Here is an 11,303-nt window from a genome sequence, read left to right as displayed (position 1 = left end):
AAATTAATTAAAATTCTAAAAATTTATAAGTTTTTTATATAATTATTTTTTAAAATATTTGAAAACTTAATATTCATTAAGATTGTTGAAATTATCTTTTTGTTTGACTATGATTATTTATTGATATTGGTCACAATTTTATCTTACATAATTACTTTCTTTATAAATTCAGTCAAATTTTATTTACTAATTATTATAATTATTTTTTGGTTGATGTTTCTAAAAAATTCTTTTTTACTTATGAAATTAACATTATTTTTCGTTTAAAATAGTAAAAAAGTTTACGAAAGATAAAAGTGAAAAGAAATGTTATTTCATAGATAAATAAATGTTATTTCACAGATAAATAAATGTTACTTTTAGCCATCTTTCTGTTTTTTATAGATAAATAAATGTTATTTCAGCCATCTTTTTTTTTCTAATTTTTTTTATGCATTTGTGATAATATTTTCTCAAATAATTCAAAAAGAATTTAAAATATAATTGTATGCATTAAATATTTTTGGGATGTTGAGGTGTAACAAGAAAACTATTGTCATGCATACTTAATTCAAGCCCAGCCCATTTAGGTTTGGTTTTTTTCTGGGTGATGATGATGTTGGATAGAAGAAGATAGTTAGGTGCGCATGTTTATTTTATTTTTTTTTCAATTTCTTTTACTGTAATTTTCTTTCTGCATGTTTATCTAACTTAAAATATATTTTAAAGTTAAAGCAATTTAAAAACATATTTTAAATTGTATAATTTATACACCTAAAATACATTTTTAAATTTAGAGATTTAGAGATATATGAGAAATTATGCAATCAAAATATATTTTTATATTATCTATAACAGATTTAGAAATATACTTATTAATTCTAAAATATAATTCAGGTGGTAAAATTGCAAAAAGAAAAGTTGATGTAGAGATGAAATAGGCTCTTAATTTTTGTCGCCATTTGTGTCCCAAAGCAAAAGCATTAGACTCTACCGCCAGTGTACAGAGCACAACAATAACACCACTGAATTCGTTCCTTTTCCATTGGACTAAACACGTGTACACAATTCATAAAACACACGCACTGCGCGGCTTTTCTTAGCACGTTGCCGCATTTACTCTAAAGGTGCGCCCTCTCCGCCGTATCCACGACGGAAAGAATTCTATTTTGTCCGATCCGATCGCCCCAACCCTAGCTCTCAGTGATTCCATCACTTTCACTTTGCGTCGAAATTTCGATTTCCATCATTGAACTCGGATTATCATATTATGATCTTCAAATTGTAGAAACAGAGAGCCAATCATTGACTTTGACGACGGATAAGATGCAGAGACGAAGTCCTCCCAAGCACAGACACGATGGAACTTCGCCGCTGCCTCTCGGTATGGATTGGAGTCCTGCGCCTCGAAAATGGGTCAGTTGTCTTATTCTTCTAATGTAATTTTAGTTTTATTTGAGCCATTTCGAGTTCTGTTGTAATTTGTTCTAATCGATCAAGGTAGTCCTTGTTAATACTGTTATCATCATCTATCAATGAGTTAATTGTTGCTCCCTAGGTCTCTATTGTCTGAGATTTGATTTATGCGCTTGATCTTGAGAACTGTGTTTTGCAAGCTAGTAAGTGTAAATTTTATTCAGCCAGTAGGGTGTGCCATTTTTGTGTTTATCATGCGCCCAATGGTGCTGACCAATCTCTATGTGAAGTTTGACTGAGATTATAAACTCTTTTCCCTAAATTGAAAATAAGGAAGATTGACAGAACTATATGTTTTATGACAGTCCTAGACCATATTATAACTTTGCATAAAAGGGAAGGAAAATTGTCTCAAATTCATTTGGGCCATTGAAAAGTTTCATATGCTTGCATTATTTCTTTATATTCAATTTATATGCCTATTGTGGAAATTCACTAATGCTAATCAGTTTATAAGAAGAAATCTAACAGGATGTCAAAGCCGGACAACTCATTTTCTTTGCTTCTATGGTCTGTGGAGGAGATCTCCATTGTTTCCATAATTTTTGTAGTTTCCTTCCATGGAAAGTCCAGCCTAGTGTGTTCAATTACTTGGATGCAGTTTACATACCTATTGAGCAATTTTATTTAATGTCAATTAGTTTTAAGGTAAAATACATGTTTTTGAAGCCTATAATTAATATCTGTTGCATCTGTGGTTTGGTGGGCGTCCTCTCCTGCTTTCACAGTTCCTTCCCTGTGGAATCCCACGCAAATTGCCTATGTTAACATGGTGCAGTTTATTGGTGTGTAAATAAAAATTAAAAGCAAGGACGTTAGATAGTTAGTCAGTCATAGTTAATTTTTAGCTCTTTGGTAGCTCCCTGTAAACAAGGCAGGTTATTGTATTCTAGACAGCTGAATCAATTATTTCATGGTTAAAATTAATATTTTTTCCTCTTCCTGGGCCTTTTGGAATGTTAAAAACATAAAAGCCCCAACACTCAACACATGTTCTTTTTAAACCCAGTGTCCAAAAATCATTAAAACTTGAACAACATAGTTGTCTTCTCAATGAATCATGCATGAATGATGTGTTATACCCAAAATCTGAAACGTCTTCCACTCTAAGCACTAAACCTTCCTTTGTCCTGAAATTAGTTGTGGAAACCACCATCTTGACAGTACATCTTCTTGTTGTTCCTCTGTTTTTCATAGATATGACTCAATTGACATTCTTTCCTATGGTTATGATGAACTTAGGTTTGATTGAGTGTTGTTAAAGTGCAACTTTGTGACTAATCTATTTTAATTTTCTGTTACTTTGCATGGTTATATGTATTATATTTATGTAAAAGTAGAATCTACTATCCATTTTATAATCCAACGATTTATGATCTCGTGAGCCTTTCACTATCTCAACCATAATACCTTAATGAGAATACAAGAGCAAATTATATGGAAAACACTGAAAATCCTCATTGATAACAACTGTTATTTCATGGAATATGATTTAGACAAGAGGTTGGGATAGAAGGAGAATGGGACTGAACTATTTGCAGTGGAGGAAGCTAGAGGGAGGAAGATTAAAGGTGTATGCAACGTGGAATCATTTTGAAATGCATGATGAAAATTAACCTTTAATTTAAGGATTCGTATGTATGGCATGGGGTTGCAAATCTTGAGACGTTTTTTTTTTTGGGTGAAGAGAAGTGCACATTTGCAGCCACCAAGGTGAAGTATTTAGGGCATATCATTAGTGAGGGAAAATCATACATGAATATGAAGCAGCAGGGAGCTTTCCTTTGGTTGTCTGATGGACACTTCATCAAGAATTAAGGAGATTTGTCCCAATCATTGACTGTTCACTCAAGAAAAAAAAGGGTTTAATTAGTCAAAGTCAGATCACTTGTCTTTTAAATAGTGAAAATGTGCTAGTTTCAGCATCGGTTTTAACAGTTCCAGTATTTTTCAAAGGATTTTGTGGTGAGAACTGAAGCTTGTGAAGATTGTTCTGATGCTATACTTTTGCAACAGTGGCAGCTTTTGACATTTTTTGGTGAAGCACTGGCACCACAGTATCAGTCCCTTTCCATCTATGAGAAATAATTTACGGTTATGGTTTTAGTAATGGAATATTGGCATCAATATTTGGAGAGCCAGAAATTTATTCAATGGAATCACAACAGAGTTTAAAGTATATGTTGTGTCGAAAGCTAAAGACTTCATTTTTAGTGTTTTGGTAGACGAAGTTGGCTGGACATGACTACAAGATTTAGGGCAAGTAGTGTAATGATGATTATGTGGAACTTGACACTTCATCCCCTGAACTTGTACAAACGATTGAAGAGAGTTAGGTGCAAGATGCAGATTTGCATACCTCTCAATTAACTAAGAAGGGAGGTACTGAGGGACACTAATTGAGATGGTCAACTTTTGATGAAGAAAGAAAAGTTAATAGTGAGTCTATCCTCAAAAGGACAAGGATGAAGCCTTTGAAAAATTCAAAAACTAGAAGCTTCTAGTAGATCTTGAATTTTTTTTGGAATTGTTCAACAATTTCTGTAAGGAGAATAACATAGCAAGGAACCATAGAGTAATTGAGACTCCTCTACAAAATAGCCTAGTTGAGAGGTTTAGTAGGAACATTCTAGATTAGGTGTGATGTATGTTGTTGAGTGTTGGAGTTCCAAAGGTAATTGGTAACAATTCTCATAATGGTGTTGAAAATCCCAAGATAAGACCAAATTGTAGTATATAAGTGATGACAAACCTCACCTAACAAACCGGTTTTATAAGGTTAAGTTAGGTTTAAAGTCTACTTCTTAACATGATATTAAAGCCATAGGTTAAAATCAATCCTAGCAAGGTTGTTTGTTGGGTCTATTGTTCTACCTTTTATCGGACCATCCTTTAGTGCCTAGTCTTACACTTGAGATGTATATGCTTCGGCAGGAGGAGGGTGTGTTGTCCCACATTGACTAGAAATAAGACTATTTTACGGTATGTAAGTAGGGACAAACCTCACCTTACAAGCCGATTTTATAAGATTGAGTTAAGTTTAAAGTTCACTTTTTAATACATACATTCTTGCTCCCACGGGGTGATTTAGGAGAGCAAGCAACATATCAATGCTAGAAATTCCTCTTTTGGTGGAAAAAGATGATTCAAGATGTCTAGTATTTTATTGAACACTATGATACATGTGCACAATGTACATGTGAGATATTTACTGTCCTTGGACTTTTTCAGCCCTATCCTATTGCTAGTCAGATTTGGTAGAGTATTATAATGGATTTTATCGAGGGCCTTTCCACATTCAGTGGCATGAATACCATTTGGGTTATTATAGATTTATGAGAAAGTATGCTCATTCTGTTTTCCTTTCACATGCAACACTTCCTTAGTATTTCATGGATCAGATTTACAGAACACATGAAAGAACCATTGCATAAGTAATTTTGTGGTGGATGCACTTGACAGAACATTTGCAGTAAGAGAATCAGTAATAGGAGTTCGTAAACATCACTTACATATTGTTGCAAATGTGATTAAGCAAAAGGAAGATTCGAGAAGGCTTTATAAGGATTTACAGATTGGACAGTGGGTGTTCTTAAAGCTTCTGCAGCAGCAAGATGCTTGAAAACTTGCTACTAGGTACTATATGGATCTATAAGATTCTGCAAAGCTGTGCCCATTACCCTCTATTAAGCAAATACATTCTCCCATTGACTGTTCAGCTATACCATGTACTACGTTTCCTAAAGGGATTCTCAACAAATGCATAAGGGATGTATAAACACTTAAATTTTGGTGCAGTGGCATGATTTTCCTGACAGAGGCTACTAAGTTTCTTCTATAAAGTTTCAACAAGTCCTTATATTAATGCAAGACCCTTGAGGAGGAGGATCTTCTTTTGGGGGTGGGGTATTGATATGCATATTGAAATAAGACAAGGATGTTAGTTGGCTATTTAGTCAGCTATTGTTAGTTTATAGCTAGCTAGTAAGTCAGTTGTTGTTAGCTCATAGCTGTTTCTTAGCTACGCATAAATAAGGTGGTTTGTTGTATTCTAGACAGCTGAATCTGGATTGAATGTTAACAACAGAAATGCGGTACGCATATTCTTTGACCTCTCTATTCTCTCCTCTTTACCTAAAACATCCCTATTATGTTTTTGTTATCACCTCTTTCTCCGTCTTTCTGTTTCTTTCTCTTTTTGGTTTCTTTCATATGTTCCACGTATATCATCTATATACCTACTTTGCAATTTCACTAAATGTCAATCGGTTTTGATATGAAATCTAATAGAGTATGAAAACCTATAGCCAATTTCCATTTCATTTTGGTTTCTGGAGGGGATTTCTACTGTTTACATAGTTTCCTTCATGTATCACCTAGTTGGCAAGCATCTATGATGTTTGGAAGTCTCTCAGCTCCCACCTCAATTATTGGGATGTAGTTTGTATACCGATTGGACAATTTCACTTAATTTCAATTAGTTTTACAATAAAGTATAACATGGCAGTTTTGTTCAAAAATATTCCATCTATAATAATGGTTCATATAGTTTACCAGCATTATCGGCAAAAAAATCTTGACATTTTTTCACAGCATTCTTCTAAGTGGATTAGAGGTGTGCATAGAACATCAAGCTAATATTTCCTTGTTCTTCTCATAAGGACTATATATATATATATATATATATATATATATATATATATATATATATATATATATATATATATATATCAATTGTTTCTAAAAGTCTAAAGAGGTTGATAGCTCTTTTTCTCAATTTATTTGTTAGAAATTTTTCCAAAATCTCTTCAATGTTAATTTTCTAGTATAATTATATCATTTCAAGAATGTTTTCTGGTATTGAAAGCTAATATTCCTCCCATTTCCATTTTGAGCTATTATTTGATAGCTCATATTTTCTGTTACTTTTATCTCTAGAATGGTTTATTTTGTGCAATTAATTTTATTATATTTTTTTTATTTGACTTCCTTCTAATTCTGGAGTCCTATTGTACAGAATGGGCAAGATACAGTATGGCCACACAATCATCGTACTGGATGGAGTTATTGTGTCACAATACCGTCTTGGTCCTTTGTTCCAAAATCAAGGAATTCAGATCCTGTAGTGGTAAAGTTTATTGAGATCCAAATTTTCATTCATGGCCAAATTTAGGAGTAATTTTGTACAACTTTTCTATTTTGGATTTGTTAAGACTAGAGGTATATACTCAGTCAGAAGCAAGTGGAAATTATCATATACTTAGTTTACAAGTTTTGTTTAATTAGTGTGTTTTAAAGTTAGAGAAAATTTGCAAGCATGAGGGAATTGTGCAGAATTTCTTTCCATCTTTCCAGATATGCAGTGAAAGAAACAAAAGAGTATTGAAGGAGTAAATAGTAATTCAAGATTTTGAAACCTAATTATAATGTTTGCTTATTGTGGGAGTTTCCTTTATAATATAGTATGCAAGGCATTAGAATCAAATTTGAAAAAAAGATTAAACTATAGTAGTGTATTTCCACATTCCGTTCATTTATAGTTTGTGGTGTAACAATGGCTTTCTTGTGAATGTTCATTTCTAACATCATTAAGGGACAGTTCTACAGGGTTCAAGTTGGTGTACAGTCACCGGAAGGGATTACTAGGCTCCATGGAGTATTAAGAAGGTTCAATGATTTTTTAAAGTTGTTTGCTGATGTAAGTGTACTCTTTTATAACTGCTGCTCTTTTTGTTCTTTTCATGTATCTGTATTTCATTCCCGATTCTGTCTACTGCATTTTTATTTAAGCATTATTACCTATACACACATATTGATTGGTACCCATTTCTGTGTTTAATACTCTACAAAACCATTCAATTTATTATAATGTGAATGTAGTGAGGGACAAAAAGATCTTTAAGAAGAAATATTTAAACCTGTTTGATTGGGGTCACTTTTATCCATTTGTGCTGCCTTCTTTTAATTCATAGAAGATGAATGACTCTAATTTTGTTTTCATAAACAATGTAGCTCTTTTATAATGTTTAGGTTACACTGATTTCTAGACTTTTGCCATATGCTGTCTTTGTAGCTTAAAAAGGAGTTTCCCAGGAAAAATATCCCTCCAGCTCCGCCCAAGGGACTCTTGCGTTTGAAAAGCCGAGCTTTGTTAGAAGAGGTTGGGAATCTTTTCTCTATCTACTTAATTGTTATCTTTTATCTTTGACCTAACAACAAGAAAAAATGTCATTTTTTTCCGTGACTGCAAATACTTAAGTTTCCAGCACAATTTTCAGTTTGAGTTCTAAATAAATACTAAAGAACTTTTACAGAGCCAATTTATATCTGAAAAATTTGGAATGTATTTTATTTGGTTGTTGAACAATTATTTGAATTGGATAAGGGTAGTCATAGCAATTTTGGGGCATAAAAAATGTGGATGAAAATTGCCTCCATAATGTCTTTATTTATTTGGAGGTAAATTGCCTCCATAGTATAAATTTTCTTGAAATAATTGTAGCAGGTTTCTTGATATTAATTAACTGAATCTTAAACAAGGTTGTGTATATGTTCCAATAGCTGTTATCTACACTAGTTTAGACAACTGGGCAGTTTGCTCCATCTAATTTTAAAACCTCCAATTACAAATTTTATACCACGATTAGATTGAGCTACTTCTGCAGTATGGAAAATTGCGAATGCAACACTTGAATCAGTGACTGTAAATTAATACATACATTTGCTACAGAGAAGGTGCTCTTTGGAAGAGTGGATCACGAAACTATTGTCTGACATTGATGTATCAAGATGTGCTGCAGTGGCATCATTTCTCGAACTAGAAGCAGCTGCTAGATTTTGTATGTGATTGTTTTTGCAGATTTGATTTAGTTGCCTCATTCATGTTAGTATGGTCTATTTTACAGATTGATAGCTTTCCTAAATATTGATACTTTAAACCTCATTTAATCACTTCTCAGCATTCCAAGATGCAAGCCAGCAAAATTCTGAAACAGATCCTGATTCCAATAACACAGTTTATTCTGTCCAATCGCCTCTCCAGTCAAGCTTATCGTTACTTGCTGGCAGTTCATCAGTTGCCTCTGATTATGGTAGTGATACCGCATATGAGCCATCTGACCTAGGAACACCAAGAGTTGGACGGGATGATAATTCTGATGTTGGTACGGATGATCTAACATTAGATGAAGATATGACAAATCCAATAGAAAAGCTTGTGAAATATGGCATATCAAATATTGACGAAGGTTTATTTATGGGTCAGACTATTCTAGAGCAATTGGAAGGCCTACCTAGGCATAAAGCAAATTCCAGACATGTGAACTATGTTACAGAGAAGGACAAGAATAATGGAAATTTATACGACTCTTCACTTTTAGGTAATAATACCATGGAGCTTTTCTCTGAGCCTGGGCATAGCAAGGTTGTTGGTCATGTGCGTAAGCTTTCAAATGAGAGTTTTGGAAGTGAAGGAAGCTCATTACGTGGTAGTGACATCTCTAATTTTGGGATTCCAAATTCCTCTGGTGAGGGCTCTCATGACCTTCCTGGATCTGCTTCGGTTTCAAGAGACACGGATATGATGGGCCACACAAAGTTGAAATCTACTGGTGATACTCAATTAGTCTTTCCACTAGATCAACGCAATAAATTGAACAGGATTCTTTCAACCATGCAACGAAGGCTAGGCACTGCAAAAACTGATATGGAGGACCTTATAGTTAGATTAAATCAAGAAATAACTGCAAAGGATTTTCTTGCAACTAAGGTATTCAATTTGGCATTCCTTGTAAATTATTTTATATATGTGTGTGTGTGTGGGTGGGGGGGAATATAAATGTGTTTGTATATGTATATATATATGCATTTTTTTTTAGTTTAATATTATCTGAGATTAATGAGAGACAAGTCAAGTTGAAGATAAATATATCTACAAATCATGGATATATAAGGATTTTATGATTCTGTAGCAAGCATACAAGCTGAATCTTCACATTGGATCTGTTCAGGTCAAGGATTTGGAAGTAGAACTTGAAACTACCAAACAGAAAAACAAGGAGAACTTACAGCAGGCTATTCTAATTGAGAGAGAAAGGTTTACCCAAATGCAGTGGGATATGGAGGAACTTAGACGAAAATCAATGGAAATGGAGATGAATCTAAAGTCAGAATCGGTAGGAATTTTTTGCATTTAATTTACATATATTAAACTTATTTGTACACCTCGTTGATTTTAACAATGGCTCATGACATAATATCCAGGGGGGGAATTCTTACCAGAATTCAACAAAGGAATCAATTGTTCTGCAGAATGATGTACTGTTACAGAATTTAGAAACTACTAAAGAACATCTAGAAGTTTTGTCAAAACAGTATGGAGAGCTAGAAGCAAAATCCAAGGCAGATCTTAAAGTTCTGGTTAAAGAGGTCAAATCTCTTCGTAATTCCCAAACAAAGTTAAAGAAAGAGCTTAGTGAGTCGATAAAAGAAAACAGTGAAACTGAGGTAGGTTACAAGTCTGCACATATCATATTCTGCAGGAGGTTTTCAGTCAAGAGTTAATGCTTTTCCTCGGAAAAATATCTGTCAATTTACTTGTCTTTGAATTAGTATGTCTCTGACTTTGTATATATGTATATACTCTGTTTTTCTATTTGGGAAGAGAAGGGGAAGGGGTGTGAAAAACACATTCTTCATTTGACTGTTCTTGCCTTTTTAGGTATTACACTAGAGACTCCTTTCGTATGTATTTATTATGCTATGCATTTATTTGTTATCATTTACTTCTCCATGATGTTCTGTAATGCCGGTGTCTCTTCAGTGGAAATTTAAATTAATGCAATGAGCAGATCATAATATTCCTTGTTTGATATATGGACTTCATATCCCTAATGTATGACATATATGATGACGCTATGCCTTAAATTCTTGTGTATTTAGAAACTACTACTTCACGAAAGAGAAAGGAGGGAACGGGCAGAAGCTGCGCGGAGAAAACTGCTGGAGAAATGCAGGTTTCTTTTCAACCAGCTTCAGGAGTGCAATGTCAGTCTTCCTTATGAATGTGAAGATAGAAGAGTCATGAATTCATCGTCATTGAGTGATGCTTTTAATCAATTAACGACATCCGATGACCAAATGGACATCCTATTATCAGAGGTAAGTCATACATTTCTCTCTATGTTCTTGCCAGTTAGAGTTGAATTGCTTGTGACTACTTTTAATACAACGCATTTATAAACAGTTATTTCCAGCAAACTCTCCAATTACTGAACTTGTTTAAATTTGACCAGGTAGAAAACTTAGATAAGGAATATGGAAGTGCGGTTTCCAGTGTAGATAAAGCCAATGGCACCAAAGATGGTGTAATCTATGATGATGAAGTGGGTAAGATCATAGCAGACTTGTTCATGGATAATGTTAGACTGAGAAAACAGACAAACCGTGTCACAAGGCATGCTCTCAAATTGGACATGACAGCAACTGATGATACCCCTTCAATGGAAACTATATCAAGTATTTAGAAATATATGTGAAGTGCTAATGTATATCGCTGTTCGGCTTTTGACCAAGAGCCCCACTGTTTCTTTTCCCGGTGGATCAGCATTTGCCGTTCCTAATAGGTGACTTAATATATATACTCAGTGCAGTAGCTCCCCCTAATGTATTTCAACTTGTACGAGTTTATCTCCACACGTCAATACGAGCCTTGCACCACATTTTTTTGTGAACTTAAAATAATGAAAAGCTGGAACTCATCAAAGATAAAGTTATTTTTCTTGTCTTTTTATTTTAAGTCTCTATTTCTTTTAATAAAAAACACATTTATTACTGTGATCATGTCATGG

At 33.8% G+C, this 11,303-nt stretch overlaps 1 protein-coding gene across 1 annotated transcript; it reads left to right on the top strand.

Moving 5' to 3' along the window:
- The first annotated feature begins 967 nt into the window (after positions 1-967).
- On the top strand, positions 968-11,245 carry LOC124836735 (Phox (PX) domain-containing protein). The gene is made up of 10 exons (XM_047311917.2): positions 968-1,395; positions 6,473-6,583; positions 7,055-7,153; positions 7,529-7,615; positions 8,186-8,294; positions 8,415-9,223; positions 9,465-9,629; positions 9,718-9,960; positions 10,396-10,614; positions 10,749-11,245. Exons 1-10 carry the CDS (start codon positions 1,306-1,308, stop codon positions 10,977-10,979), a joined length of 2,163 nt encoding a protein of 720 aa, XP_047167873.2. The 5' UTR covers positions 968-1,305; the 3' UTR covers positions 10,980-11,245.
- Positions 11,246-11,303: the final 58 nt, after the last annotated feature.

Source organism: Vigna umbellata, chromosome 2 (assembly GCF_029865625.1).
Source record: "Vigna umbellata cultivar VRB3 chromosome 2, Vumbellata_1.0, whole genome shotgun sequence".
Lineage (NCBI taxonomy): Eukaryota > Viridiplantae > Streptophyta > Magnoliopsida > Fabales > Fabaceae > Vigna > Vigna umbellata.
This window is presented reverse-complemented; position numbering and strand designations above follow the sequence as displayed.

What these genes read in the sequence shown, in the direction of transcription:
- LOC124836735 (XM_047311917.2), top strand. Translation starts at nt 1,306, where the DNA reads ATGCAGAGACGAAGTCCTCCCAAGCACAGACACGATGGAACTTCGCCG. An exon ending in TTTTAAAGTTGTTTGCTGAT is followed by an intron (nt 7,154 to 7,528) that starts GTAAGTGTACTC and finishes CTGTCTTTGTAG; the next exon opens with CTTAAAAAGGAGTTTCCCAG. An exon ending in GCCGAGCTTTGTTAGAAGAG is followed by an intron (nt 7,616 to 8,185) that starts GTTGGGAATCTT and finishes CATTTGCTACAG; the next exon opens with AGAAGGTGCTCTTTGGAAGA.